General features: G+C 32.9%; 2 protein-coding genes across 5 annotated transcripts; both read left to right on the forward strand.

Moving 5' to 3' along the window:
* The first annotated feature begins 579 nt into the window (after positions 1 to 579).
* LOC110631888 (receptor-like protein 51) lies at positions 580 to 2,538 on the forward strand. The gene has a single exon (XM_021779902.2). The coding sequence runs from the start codon at positions 735 to 737 to the stop codon at positions 2,139 to 2,141; it is 1,407 nt and encodes a 468-aa protein (XP_021635594.2). The 5' UTR covers positions 580 to 734; the 3' UTR covers positions 2,142 to 2,538.
* Positions 2,539 to 5,384: 2,846 nt separating this feature from the next.
* Positions 5,385 to 14,834, forward strand: LOC110631899 (SAP-like protein BP-73). Of its 4 annotated transcripts, none has more exons than XR_009141412.1 (4): positions 5,385 to 5,630; positions 6,659 to 6,994; positions 9,302 to 9,730; positions 14,617 to 14,834. XR_009141412.1 is itself a non-coding variant. In XM_021779920.2 (3 exons), exons 1-3 carry the CDS (start codon positions 5,414 to 5,416, stop codon positions 9,664 to 9,666), a joined length of 918 nt encoding a protein of 305 aa, XP_021635612.2. In that variant the 5' UTR covers positions 5,385 to 5,413; the 3' UTR covers positions 9,667 to 9,952. The 4 variants fall into 4 exon arrangements, 2 of the variants coding, with proteins under 2 accessions (XP_021635612.2, XP_021635613.2); XR_002490597.2 differs by lacking the exon at positions 14,617 to 14,834 and adding an exon at positions 10,247 to 10,411; XM_021779920.2 differs by lacking the exon at positions 14,617 to 14,834 and having other exon boundaries at positions 9,302 to 9,952.
* Positions 14,835 to 15,249: the final 415 nt, after the last annotated feature.

Raw genomic sequence — 15,249 nt, forward strand, 5'->3', positions numbered from 1 at the left:
TAATCATGAATGTGAAATAAATTTTTGAAATAGGAATCTTGAAACAAGTAATGGAGTTTGATAATTGAAAGAAATGGAAGCATTAAGAAAGTTTTGCCTACAAGTAAATCAAGATATTCCCAAGAAAGTTGAAGTGCATAATGCACACATAAGCCTTGGACCATAAAGAAATAATAAAAGAAAGAAGAGAATGAAGGAGCTGGAAACCACCCAACTCCTTATACCAGGCTACAGCTATGGGCTCTCTTGAAAATTGAAATTGATTATGCTTAATGGGAAATTGCCCTTTGCTTAAAACAATTTAAAAGAAAATTAATTTTATTGTTTTAATATTTTGTTTTCTGAATGGCTGTTGTGTGGCCGAGTAATTAAGTTCTGAGACCTTTGCTTGTTGACCCTTGTAATTAACAGACAATTTGACTAACTTCCTTCCCCAAAACTGAATCATGTTTAAAAGATTGTTATTTTTGTATGCTTACTGACCATGATACCCCTGGGATCATCCACTATTTTCAATTTTAGCATCGGCATTTATCTTAGCATTTGGCATCACTCGAGAATATTTGCATTTCTGCAAAATGGTAGCAAATCCAAGGTCATGAAAGTACTCTAACTATGCACCTTGCGAATCTAATCTTGTTCACTTCCCATGTTTACTTTCCACCTACAAACAACAGTGGACACTCGCATACCTCACAGGCTCACACTCCCCTAATCTCGCTTCTCTCTCCACAATGTCACCACCAATACCACCGTCAAAGCCACCATTTTTCCTCAATCTCTCCCTCCTCTTCCTCCTCCTCGTCTCCGCCTCCACTAAAGCCGCCAATACAACGACCACCACCACTGTTGTCTCACCCGCCACCTCGCCAATCTCGTCTCCTACTCCACGTTCCACCACTGCCTCCCCCGTCTCCTCTCCCACTCCACGTTCCACCACTCCTTCCCCTACCTCCTCTCCCACCACCCCATCTGCTTCTGCCCACTCCACCTTAGACCCTAAACAACTCAGAGCCCTCCAATCCCTAGATATCCCCACTTCCAAGGACCCTTGCATACAGCCCTCTCCTCACAACTCCACTATCTGCGACTCTGCCTCTCCCTTCCGCCACCTGATCTCTCTCCGCCTCTCCAACTGCTCCTCTGACGTCTCTTTCTCCTACACTGCCTTAAAATCCCTCTCCACTCTGCACGCTCTCACTTTCACCAATTGTCCCATCGTCCCCATTCGCTTTCCTTCAGATCTTGCCCTCTCTCTTCACTCCTTTACTTGCATTCACTCTCTCAAACGCCTCACTGGTGTCTGGCTCTCTCACTTCGTCAACCTCACCGATCTCACTGTAAGTAATGTACCTGTCAATGCTGGTGGTCTTTATGTGATCCTTGGTAATATGCGTAAGCTTAGGTCTCTTACTATCTCTAATGCTAATGTCACTGGCTACATACCAAAACATTTGCATTTGAATCTTACCCATGTGGATTTGTCGGGTAATAGGCTTAAGGGAAGGATACCCAGTTCCATTTCAATCCTGGAAAATCTTGAAACTCTCAATCTTTCTTCTAATAGTCTTACTGGTGAAATGCCCACTAATTTCGGTGACTTGATTTCATTGAAGAATGTGTCTTTGGGGTCTAATTTGTTATCTGGGTCGATCCCTGATTCTATGTCAGCGATTCCAGGTTTGGTTCATGTTGATCTGAGCTCAAACCAGTTCAATGGGACAATACCAAGATTTTTTTCAGAAATGAAACATTTGAGGTACTTGAATCTTGCGAACAATGAGTTCCATGGCGTTTTGCCTTTCAATCTTACCTTTTTGAAGAGATTGGATGTGTTCAAGGTTGGTGGGAATGGCAATTTGTGTTACAATCATACAATTTTGTCATCAAAATTGAAGCTTGGGATTGCTCCTTGTGATAAGCATGGACTGCCAATGTCACCACCACCAGCTAAAGATTCATCGGGAGGTGAAAGTGAAAGTGATTCATCAGATTATGACGATAGTTCAGAGGATGATTCTAGCAACAAGGGTGGAAAGCATCATGGTCCTAATAAGGTTGTCCTTGGTGTGGCAATTGGGCTATCTTCTATAGTCTTCCTTATTGTTTTCCTTATTCTTCTCTCAAAAAGGTGTGGTTGATTGGAAGGTAAAGTTCTTCAAGAGTTTAGATTAGGGAAAATTTTGCTAATTTAGAAACCAATTTTATTGTTTAATTTATTATACAATTGATTATGGAGAAGTGCAGCTGGAGAGCAGAAAAGTTGAAAAAAGAAAGGAGGGGAGGAATCATTGTATTGGTGTGTCATCTTTTGCAGCTTTTATTTTTTGTTTTTTTTTTTTATTCAGCTTTGGTAATTTTAGTGGAGAGAACAGTACTGGTTGCTATTGTTTTCTTCATGAATTTGGATGATTGGATGTTAAAGTGGGGAAAGCAGGTCGATATTGATGGTGTTGTATCACAAATTATGTACTTTTCTTGAGCTACAAACATTAATTGATCATACTTTTATAAATTCCAGCTCTCTATGTTTGGTCCTGACTTCTGTGCAATTTGGTTTATTATTTTACCCAAGTTACTTAAAATCATACCCATCCATCTTCTCCCTGTTAACTAACATCTTAAAGTGGATACCCAAAAAGGAATGAAAAAGTTAGTAACAGTAGGTGATGGTTGATGAAAATTAATATGGAAAGAAAAATCAATCATAAATGACAAATCCAGCAGCCATGTGATACATGTTTTATGGAAGATGTTTTCCAATTCCTCGTTAGCTGTGTCCAGGTATGAGTTGAGGGTTCCTAGAATGCTTACTGGACCAGCCCATGTGAATGAATGGCCAGCCATGGCTTGAGAGGAGGCATGGGAAAGTTTACGTGATTGCTTTTCCCATTGCAGGCAAGTTTCGAAGCATCATCCTATTCACTGATGGTAGGCCAATTCTAATCCATCTGCTCAACCATTTTTTATTGGACAAGGCTGAATTAGTAGAAAGATAATATAATAGTTATACGCTGTATATTTTTTTTTCCCATTGGAACCATAATCATAAAGGAAAAAAAGAGGCAGAAACTTTATGATCAAACAGAGTGAAGATAATGATTACCATCTAACTTTTCATTGAGTTCTTTGTTGGATTTGTTCCCTGACATAGCAATCGTCCTCCCTCACCCACAGATCCAAGAACAGCCCAGCCTGAGAATTCATCATAGTAAAGGGCGAAGCAAATGTGTAAATGCCTTCAGACCTTCGGATCTGATTGATTTTGTCTCTGGAGGCTTTATTTTGTTCTTCTGAAAGGTGACTTCCTAAGCTTGAGCTTTGTTGGGAATAATAGGGAATTTGTGGCATATACCATAAGAGGGCGATAACCAAAAAAATTGAAAAAAAAAGCCTATTATAATAAAGCATAAATTATTATATCAAAGCTCTACTGCCAAATATTGTTGTTCAGCTGCAATCAAACAGCCATGATGTGCAGTGCAAAAAATGTCATTCCTGTAATTCATCTTAATCCCTATTTTCTCTTGTGTCACAAATGACATAAAATGGGATGGTTTTCACTATCAGTAAATTTGCAATACAAAATTTGATTTGAGAATCAGTTTGACCAGATATACAATAGGATCCTAACTTAAATAGAAGGTTATGGATTATTCTCGATACACATAAAAATAGTATTTAAAATGTAATTTTTAGAAATTAAAGAGAGTATTTTATATTTATTTATATAATTTTAGAGTGTGATGGCTCAAGTATAGTGATATATTGTATAATTATAAGGTGTGATGACTCAAGTATAGCAATGTCTACTCCTTTCACATTCCATTGCGTCTCTAATACTTTTTAGGGAGAGTGACTAGTTGGCTATTATTGAGTCTAGTAGTCACCGATCGTTAGTACATATCTCTTTACTTCCTGTAGATTTTCTCCCTATCCATAAGTGATGTGAGGATTACTTATCTTCTCATGTTAATTATGTTATATGAATGGAAAAAACAACATGTTCAATGAATGTTCTTCCTCGTTGTTTAATGTACTTGTTTAATGTACTTATTATGCTTGTGATACTTGTCTATATGAAATGCTTGTGACATTTTCCTGATTGATTTGTTAAAGCTCATGCTAATATATTTTGATTAACGGATTATTATGAGATTCTCTTAATTGACTTATCTTAAAAGAGTTTAAATCAAATCTCACACGATTTTAAATAAGTACTAGTATTTAGATTAATAATAATTTATTTTATAAAAAATACGTTTTTTTTATAATAAAAAGTGAATTTTATATAATTAAAGGAAATAATATATATAAATAATGCATGATCTTTATATGGCCGCTGATTTTCTTTTTGATCATGTGGGGTTATTCACATTCCCACACGTGGTCTTGAATTATCCACATTTACGATATGGTAATTTTTTATTTATAAAATTTTATTAAAAAAATTCAATCAAATTAAATTTTTTTAAAATACCAATCAGATTAATTTTAATTATTACTTAAAGAAATAAAATTTTAAACTATATAGTGAGAGCTTTATAAGGGAAAATAAAGGAAAAAGAACCATCTATCTTTCATTTACATGATGACCTGTTTTCATATTATTAATTTGATCAATATAATATATTACATTTTAAAATATAATATACATATATAAATAAATAAATTATTCTATTATTTAATTTACTAATTTAATTAATATAATATTTACTTATAAAATTTTATTATAAATCATAAAAATTATAATGAATTATTTTAACTCTTCTAATTTTAAATATTTCTTATCATATTAATTTATATTTAATGGATATATAAATTATAAATATGCACATAAAATACATTTATAGTATGATTCAATTTAAATGCAGAACACATTTATTTTTTAATAATTTAGAACATTGCACATTAACGATATTTTAATAAAAAATATTTTAAATGTAATATATGTATATATTATATTTTAAATTTAATTTATGTATAAAAAATTAGATGAATAAATTATTTTATTAATAAAATAAGATATCAGATATTTAATTAATTCAAAATAAAAATAAAATTAAAATATTTTTATTATTTTAACAATAATTAATGATAAATTATTTGAGAAATTAAATTATATTAAAAAGAGAATTAATAGTAATTTTTATAATTCCTCTTGAATTTTATTTTATATTTTATTTATATTTTTTAATTTTAATTTATAGTTAAAAAAATTTTAGATTTTAATTTTATTTAAAAAAAAGAAGAGAGAGAAAAGTATAAAGAAAAAAAAGACTAAAAAAATAATTTTTATTATTTTTTAACTTAAAAATTTATTAAAATTTTTTTTAGATTGACATTTTTTTTTTTTTTTAAGTCAGTCTCGTGTACATAAACTGGCCAAGTGGCTTCACGCGTAGAGGGCAAGATGTGGCCTAGAAAGAAGGAAAAGCACAGGATCTGTACTATAAGGGTATCTGTATCTGTGGCTGTAAATCTAATCCGATTGCATATTCAGAATCTAAGAAGTTTCCTTGAAAATATGAATGCAGTTGTTTTCAATTCTCGCTCTTTCTTCAACCTTCCCTCTTGTTTTTCTTTCAGCAAGCAGCTCAATCTGGGAAAACCCGTTTACTCTCTGAGAGGTAATTTGTCTCCCTAAACCCAAGCCTCTACAATTTCCATCCCCATGAATTTAATTGGATTCATTAAATAATACTTTTTATTGAAGGATACAAGTTATTGTGTAATGAAATAGTTGATTCTTTATAGATAAATATCTGCTAAATGCTATTGCTCTTGTATTTGAAGCATTTAAAGACATTTTTTTTTTAATCTGTCACTCTTCACCATATATTTCCTTTTTAATGTTCATCATATTGAAAAATAAGTTTACCCTGTCATGCATGGAATTCTTCAACAAATGTGTAGATGCCCTTGTCATGCGGCAGCATGTAGTTGAGATTTGCAGAAGCATGTTGCAAATCTTGATATTTCTGTCTTTTTCTCTCAAGAAAATGTGATTGAGAGTGATGTGCAGCTATCACAGGCACATAGAGGTTTGCAATGAAGCTGAAGTGTTTTAATGGAACCTCCCACAACCATACTTCAGATCGACAGTTGACTTCCAATTGTTGCATCAGATTTTGATAGCCCTATTGAAATTTTCATGAAATTGCTTAGAATAAGTCAGTTGTTTAACTTTTAAGTGATGCAGTTCAAAATTTTAGCTTCAGCATTAATGATTATGTATGAATTGGTTATTAATGATCGTCAAATGATTAAATCTGGGTAAAGGCCAGGTCAATGATAATGGCATTTCCCAACTTTCTATTGTCATTCTGTACTGGTAAGTTTTCAGAAATTGTCTGGCATTGGAAGGAAGCAAGAGACTCCACTAGTTCCCTTTTATGAGTGAATAAAGAATGAAGTAGCTGTCATCTATAGAATTTATTGGAGTATAGAATCATTGCTTTTGCTCTTCTATTCTTGTGTGGAGGTTAAATTTATCATTTTTTACATTTTTATCTGCTCAATTTTCTCATTTCATATAGTTGTCATGAATCTTGGATGCCAATATATTGATGTGAGGAATTCTATGTATGAGATATTGTGAACTTCAACTGAGAGCTCATCTTTTGATGCAGCTTGTTAAATTTGGCTGAGATTGCAGATGGGCATCTAGCTTTTGCTTCACAAAAGGATGAGCGTCAATTAAGTGTTTCAAACACCAAGTATAATGGAAGTAGTAGTGGCAGACCACCCCGGAAAAGTTCTGCATCAAGAAGAACAAAGAAGGAGGATGAGAGTGAAATTTCTCAATCCTCTGATGGCAAACTTCCCATGTCACCTAAACAAGAAGAGATCATTTCCCTGTTCAGGCGGATACAGTCCTCAATCTCAAAGGGAGAGGGCAAAGAGGCTAAGAGTACCAAGCAGACAAATCACAACTTGTCTCCAACTGAATCAATTGTGGAGATTCTTCGTCAATCAAAGAAACCAATAAAAGGTAATCTAAACAGATATGCTTCTTACAGTTGCAGAAAATTTCTTAATATTGATTTTATGTTTCTTAATATTGATTTTAGGGGCAGTTCTAGCAGGAATATTCTTCATGCTATGGCTTTTCTTTCCTTGTTTTTTGGACTTGTACGAAAACCTTCAGAGACTAAAGAGAACTGGTAGTCTTCATATGAAGAAATGCAACAGAGAGAAAAAAAGAACTTGAGCTATATTAATCTCAACAACTTAACTGATTACAATGATCTCTATACAAATATATAACTACAGTTATCTTGTAAACTAAGCTAGTCTAACTACTGTACACGAGATGAAAGCAGCTGCAATAAGCTAACTAACCTTGGTGCCAATCTTGACTTTTACTTTCTTCTGCTTCTCATTAGTCAAATGATCTAAATACCCCCCTAACATTCCCAGCTTGTATAAGAGCTCATGGAAAGGAACAACACCAAAAGGTTTAGTGCAAATATCTGAAAGCTAAGCAGAAGAAGATAGAGGAAGCAATTTGATGAGACCATTTTGAACTTTCTCCCTGATTAAATGACAGTCAATTTCTACATGTTTAGTACACTCATGGAAAGTAGGAATAGCGGCAATTTGTAAGGCAGATTTGTTGTTACAGAATAATAAAACTGGTGTAGAGTGTGGGAATTGTAGATCTTGAAGCAGATAAACTATCCATTGAATCTCACACGTTGTAGTAGCTAGAGCCCTGTACTCTGCCTCTGAAGAAGAATGAGAAACAGTAGTCTGCTTTTTAGCTTTCCAGCTAATTAAGGAGGAACCAAGAAAAATTAAGAACCCTATAACAGATTTCCAGGTATCCACACAACCTGCCCAATCTGAGTCACTAAAAGCTTTTAACTGAAGTTCTGAATCAGCAGGAAAGAACAAACCAGCACCAGGAGAGGCTTTAACATATCTAAGAATTCGAAGGGCTTGAAGAGAGTTGGTTTATCTAGAAATTGACTTGAACTGTTGAACAGAAAAGGAGAGATCTGGTCTTGTAGATGTAATCTACAAGAGTCGAACAATAAGCCTCATGCATTGTAAATTATTAGGTAATAGTTCACCATGGTCCTTGCTAATTTTGAATTTAGAGTCCATTGGAGTCTTAGCAGGTTTGGAATCCAAGAATCCAGCGTCAGAAAGTATATCAAGAGCATATTTTCTTTGACTTAAAGATATGCCTTGTTTAGGTCTTGCCACCTCCAATCCAAGAAAAAACTTGAGCTCTCCTATATCTTTAATTCTGAATTGAGCATCCAGAAAAGCTTTGACACTGTTAATCTCAGTCATGTTTGTGCCAGCAAGTATGATATCATCTACATACACCAATAAGATGGTGACAGAACTAGCAGATGATTTAACAAAAAGAGACTAGTCAGAATGTGATTGAACATATCCCAAGGAGACAAGAGCATTAGAGAGCTTCGAGAACCACTGTCCACTGGCTTGTTTCAAGCCATAAAGGGACTTCTGTAAGTGGAAAACCTGATTTTGTTTAGAAGTGGAAAAGCCTGGAGTGAAGGAACGCATATAGACTTCTTCATGCAGATCTCCATGAAGGAATGCATTATTCACATCAAGTTGGTGTGAATACTAAGTATTTGCTGCAGCTAGGGCCAAGAGTGATAATTGGAGCCAGTGGTTACAGGAGAAACAAGAAAAAGAGCTGGATTTCCGTTGGGATGAAGAAAGCAGTGACTAGAAGGATCTTGCAAAGGATTTACTGAAGCAGTTGAACCAGTCATAACTGAAGGATTAGCCATGGCAGATCAAGAACTTAGGGTTTCTTTGAAAAGAAAAGAACACAAAATTGCACTGTACCATATAAAGAAATGCAACAGAGAGGAAAAAAACTTGAGCTTTATTAATCTCAACAGTTTAACTGATTACAATGATCTCTGTACAAGTATATAACTACAGTTATCTTGTAAACTAAGCTGCTCTAACTACTGTACACGAGATAAAAGCAGCTGCAACAAACTAACTTTCGCACCAATCTTGACTTTTACTCTCTTCTGCTTTTCATTAGTCAAATGATCTAATACTTTATGCATTTTCTGGTTGTTAAAAAAACAGACCATGTAGACAGGATCATCTAGGTTTCCTTTGGTGGATTTTTTCGTTGTTCTTCTAGTATGAAGGATAAATAATTTTAAGAATACCTTGTCTTGTCTCCTCAACCATACATTAGTCCATGGAACTAAAACAAATTACATTATCGCATTTGCTTAATTCACAACCACCACTACAATATAGTTTGTTAACTCTCTTTAGATGCCTGATTTAGAGTTTGTCAGTTTTTCAGATGGAACTACAAAAAGAGGAGATAAGGTGTTGACACGAAAACGAAGTGTGAAGAAAGATGATAAGGTACAAGATGATGCGCAACATGCAGTAGCAAACTTCAATTTAACTCGCCCGCCATCTAATTTTGTTAAGAGGTCACCAATACCATCCCCATCAATCGCAAGAGGAAATGCTATTGAGTTGAGCAGTGATCCATCAACAACTACGGACAGTGACAAGGTGTTGGTATTGCCAAGAACAGAGGAAATGAAACTCTCCGAGTTGAAAGAACTAGCAAAGTCAAGGGGACTTAAAGGTTACTCGAAGTTGAAGAAGGGTGAGCTTTTGGAATGGTTAAGGTCCTAAAAGCCTAAAAAAAAGAACACAAACTAGCGGCTTGAAGTTAATGGATTTCAGAAGCAAGAAAGTGGTGAGGAATTGTAGTGTTTTTCCATTCAAAGTGTTTGATTTTCACTCTATTTTCTTTCTTTTATATTTTTTATTTTATAGCCTTCTAATAGTAATGCTTATTGGATTTACAACTCTATAGTTGGGAAATTGCTCTAATCCCTAAATTTCATTGAGCAATTGAACCTCCCTTTGTCATGTAGAGTAATTTATTAAAAAAAAAATCATGTTTTTAGTAGCCAAATGAGTTTGTTTTGGGTTTTAATTTATTGGTTTGACTAGTTTTATGTGTTAATCATATTTTTATTTTTTGCTATATAAGGTTTTCTGATTTCTTTAATGGTCTCTTAGGTTTTATGGTATGGATTTCTTGATACAAGGTTATGAATTTCTTATTCTTTTCGAGTTAAAAATAAAAAATAAAAATCAAATATAATTGTGTGAGAATTTGATTGAATTTTTTTTTCTAACAAATGATTTATTCTAAAGAAAGCTGATATAAATTCATTGGGAGCAGTTTTTGCCGTTGATTATGCAGGAAATGTAAGTTTATCTGTAGAATAGTACCTTCTCTATGTAAAGGTATGATTATGAGCAGACGTTGCAGATCTGTTTACAAATCTTGAGCTATGTAAGTTTGTATTAAAGCTTCATCTGATATTATATGTCACAATGAAGGGTTCAATTATTTGCGAATTCTTAAGCGGAACTCGTGCACACTTGAAAACATGGTGGACCAGTATAATTAGTAGGATATGTTGCAAGTTAATATTGAAGGTTCTTGGTCGTTTGGGTTGTGGACAGATATAAAGTTTAGTATATTTTGATAAAATTATTATGATTTTATTAAAAGATATATGCTTTCTCTATCTCATAATCGCGTGTATTCTTAATCAATTCAACTCAACTTAAATAAGTCTCTATCTAAAAAATTTATTGGGGTCGGTTATATGAATTCATTTTCTCCACTCTAAACGATATTAGATTAAAACCTTGGAAATTTGTAATGCTTCTATGTCATAATGTACTACTCTCCTCCAAGTCAGTTTAGGTCTACCCTTTTTTTTCTTTCTATCCCCTAACCCAATGTGCTCTACTTGTCTAACTGGAGCCTCCATATGTCTACGCTTCATATGACCAAACCATCTCAATCTTTTTTCTCTCAACTTATCCTCAATTGGCACCACTTCTACCTTTTCTCTAATACTCTCATTACGGACTTTATCTAATCTAGTATGGCAACTCATGCACCTTAACATTTTCATCTCCACAACTCTCATCTTAGACACGTACGGCTCCTTAATTACCCAACACTTACCACCATATAACATGGTCGGTCGTATGGCTGTACGGTAAAATTTTTCTTTCAACTTATTGGCAATCTTGCCATCACATAAAACTCTTGTGGCACGTCTCCACTTCAACCATCCGATTTTAATCCTATGACTAACGTCCTCTTCACATCCCCCATCTACTTGAAGGATTGAGCCGAGATATAAAGTAATTACTTTGGGGCAATACTATTACATCCAAACTAAATCATTCACTATCACCAGTTCGGCCCTCACTAAACTTGCAGTGCATATATTCTGTTTTTGTTCTACTTAACTTAAAGCCCTTTGACTCTAGAGTATTTCTCTAAAACTCTAGCTTTTTATTGATTACTTCTCTCGTCTCATCTATCAGAACTATATCATCTGCAAACATCATACACCAAGAGATACTCTCTTGTATATGTTTCATCAATTCATCTAGAACTAATATAAAAAGGTAAGGGCTCACAGCTGAACCTTGGTATAATCCAATTGAGATAAGAAAATCTCTTGTGTCCCCTCCCACTGTGCACACAATAGTAGTTGTTCCTTCATAAATATCTTTCAATACTTGTATGTACCTAATAGATACCCTCTTTTGTTCTAAACTCTCCATGAGACATCTCTTGGAACACTATAATTAGCTTTCTCCAAATCGATAAAAACCATATGTAGATCTTTCTTCACATCTCTATATTTCTCCATCAAGCTTTTAATGAGAAAGATTGCTTCCATAGTTGAACGACCGAGCATGAAGCTAAATTGATTGGGAGAGATAGAAGTGTCATAACGTAGTCGAAGTTTCACAACTCTCTCCCACAACTTCATAGTATGGCTTATGAGTTTAATTCCTCTATAGTTTGAGCAACTCTGTATGTCTCCCTTATTTTTAAAAATATGTATTAAAATCATCTTCCTCCATTCATCAGGCATTTTCTTTGAGTTTAGAATCTTATTAAACAATTTAGTTAACCATGCTACTCCCACATCTCCCAAACACTTTCACACTTTAATTGATATTCCATCGGGTCCATAGGCTTTACTCACTTTCATTCTTTTAAGTGCTTCATTTACTTCTGAAGATCTAATCCTTCTAGTGTAATTCACATTCTTTTCTATTGCTCTGTAGTCTATATTCACGCTATTACCACTTTGACTATTGTTAGAGATCATGAAAATAATTTCTCTTTCTTTAATGTCCTCATCTTTTACCAACATTTTTCCTTTTTTATCCTTAATGCACCTAACTTGATTGAGATCTTGACATTTCTTTTCTCTCCTCCTTGCTAATTTATAAATATATTTCTTCCCTTTTTTAGTTCCAAGTTTTTCATATAACTTTTCAAAGGTCTACACTCTTGCTTGACTAACCGCATTTTTTGTCTCTTTCTTTACTATCTTGTACTGTTCATAAGCCTCATTATTATCACACTTAGGTAATTTCTTATATCATTCCCTCTTTCTCTTCACTGCCTTTTGTACTTCCTCATTCTACCACCATCTCTCTTTTAAGGGTGGTCCATGTCCTGTAGACTCTCCAAATACTTTTCTAGCTACTTCTCTAATCTTTGATATCATCTGTATCCACATATTATTGGCTTCCAACATCTAGCTTCCATGCTTTGGACTCGATAAGCTCATTTTTTAACTTCGCTTGCTTTACTTCTTTGAACTCCCACCACTTTGTTTGAGCTACAATATTTTTTCTAGCCTTACTTGAATTGTTTCTAAATTTGACATCCAAGACCACTAACTAATGTTGACTTGTTAAAGCCTCTCCTGGCATAACTTTGCAATCCTTGCATAGAGTTCTATTTGTCTTCCTGATTAAGAGGAAGTCAATTTGGTTTCTATATTATCCACTTTTGAAAATCACTAAATGAGACTCCCTTTTTATAAAGTAAGTATTTGCTAGTACTAGGTCGTACACCATGACAAAATCCATGATGTTTTTCCCCTCCTCATTTCGGCTACCAAAACCTCTATGAACATTCTCATAACCTTGCCTATCACTTCCTACATGTCCATTCAAATCTCCACCGATGAAAACATTTTTTTCATTCGATATGTTTTGCATTAGATCATTCATATCTTCCCAAAACCTTTGTTTACTCTCACTATTTAGTCCTATTTGTGGGGCATAAGTACTAACTATATTTATTGTTTCTCCTTCTAATGCTAACTTTATTAGTATAATTATATCTCCTACTATTTTTACAGCTGTTACAGTATCTTTCATTATCTTGTTTATTATTATACCCACTCTGTTCTTATTTCTCTCATTTCCGGTAAACCACAGTTTGTATTCTGAATTACCCACTTTCTTACTTTTCTTTCATACCCATTTAGTCTCCTGAATATAAGCAATATTCACCCTTCTCCTTTCCAAGGTATCTACAAGCTTCATTAATTTTCCTGTAAGTGATCCAACATTCCAAGTACCAACCCTGATTCTCTTTCTATCATGTTCCTTCCTAATTGATCTCCTTCTATGATATCTTCTATTATTCTCTATGCCTATCGTGTTCTGTTCCACTATCCATTCTACTATCTGTCCTATGAACTAACTTCTTTACACACATCCGTCCAAGATGTGGGAACCCTTACTCATTTAACACCACACCCAAGCGCCGGCATGGCATTTCGCTTTTGGTGAATGCCCTACACCCTTGCATATTTCTCACTACACCCGGGCTCCGATGTAGCGCGTCGTAAGTAGAGAACGTCCCAACGTTTATATCGTAAGAATTTCCATATTATGAGGTGTGACGAAATTTTTACGCTGATTGTCACCTACTGCAATCTTCCTCCTTTATCCGAGTTTGGGGCCGGTTAAGCACGAACTACTTAGGTGTGTATTCTTAATCAATTTAAAAAAAAATATACTAAAATCATGAAAAATTATAATTATTTTAATCTTTTTAATTTTACATGTGTCTTATCACACGCAAATACATATATTTCTGTAAATTTTATATTCTGTTTGTTTTATGGAAAGCATTTTCTTAAAAAATATTTTTCAAATTTTTTAACGTATTTAAAAAAATTAATCATCGAAAAATATTTTTAAGAAAAAGAACCTCCTTTTTTTTTTAAAGAGAGTTATTTTTTATTTTCTAGACTTTGATTATCTTATTAGAATGTGAAAATATTTATATATACATGAAATAAATACATATCATTAATTTAATATTATAATTAAATAATAAAAAATATTTTCATAAAAATATTTTTTTAGAAAATATTTTCTATAATAAATATTTTTTATATGCAAATTATTTTCTGTAAAACAAATAGTCTTGATATGGATATAAAACACATTTTGTTAATAATTTTGGATAGATGACACTAATAAAAAATTATACTTGAAAGAAACTAATTTACTAATAAAATAAGATCTCAAAATTTTAATTATTTTAATTAAAATTAATAATAATTTAGACAGAATGATTAATTTGTTAACAGAACAAAATCTAAAAGACTAAACTAAAAGTAGAGTGACTATAAATCTAAAGCAATCATTTGTAATTTATCCTAATTATTAATACCTAAAATGGGTATTTTTCATCTATTTGAACTATTTGTACAAATGCAGAATTTTTGTTGCAAATGGAGGAGAGTGATCCACTACCTCAAAAGGATTTCTTTTACCACCTTGAAGATTTTTTTAATAATGCTTAAAAGCAGCTTGTAATGTATTAAAAATTTTTGAACTTTTATGTTATGTATTAGAGAAATTTACAATTAATTGTATTAAATATTAAAACTTTTTAATTAAATAACTAAGTATTAATTTGATACATATTTTATAAATATTCTTAACTTTTATTAATATTTACTACTAATAGAGAAAAAAAAAATTGAAACGAATAACTTTTATTATCTTGATTCTGAAATTAATCAGCCTATTTATATAAAAATTTATTTTACAACTCTAATTACAATGCAAAACCCTAAAATATGTAGCATTGTCAACATTTATTAATTTCACCAATTTAAAAATTTTTAAGATTAAATATACTTTCATAAATTGAATATAATAATAAGAAATTTAATAAAAAAATTAAATTATTAATTATAAAAAAATAAAATAATATATTTATGATAACATATTATTTTTTGATTATATTGTTCATAACATTTTACTAGCAATTTTTTTATTAAACAGGTAATTTATCTTCCCAAACAGCAACTTTATAGTAAGCACTAATGGCATCAGCAGTTTTAT

This window comes from Hevea brasiliensis, chromosome 11 (assembly GCF_030052815.1).
Source record: "Hevea brasiliensis isolate MT/VB/25A 57/8 chromosome 11, ASM3005281v1, whole genome shotgun sequence".
Classification (NCBI taxonomy): Eukaryota; Viridiplantae; Streptophyta; class Magnoliopsida; order Malpighiales; family Euphorbiaceae; genus Hevea; species Hevea brasiliensis.

Excerpts from the sequence above, each read along its gene's own strand:
- LOC110631899 (XM_021779920.2), top strand. The coding sequence starts at position 5,414 with ATGTGGCCTAGAAAGAAGGAAAAGCACAGGATCTGTACTATAAGGGTA. Across the intron at positions 5,631-6,658 it reads ACCCGTTTACTCTCTGAGAG|ATGGGCATCTAGCTTTTGCT; the intron begins GTAATTTGTCTC and ends CTGAGATTGCAG. Across the intron at positions 6,995-9,301 it reads ATCAAAGAAACCAATAAAAG|AGTTTGTCAGTTTTTCAGAT; the intron begins GTAATCTAAACA and ends TGCCTGATTTAG.
- LOC110631888 (XM_021779902.2), top strand. The coding sequence starts at position 735 with ATGTCACCACCAATACCACCGTCAAAGCCACCATTTTTCCTCAATCTC.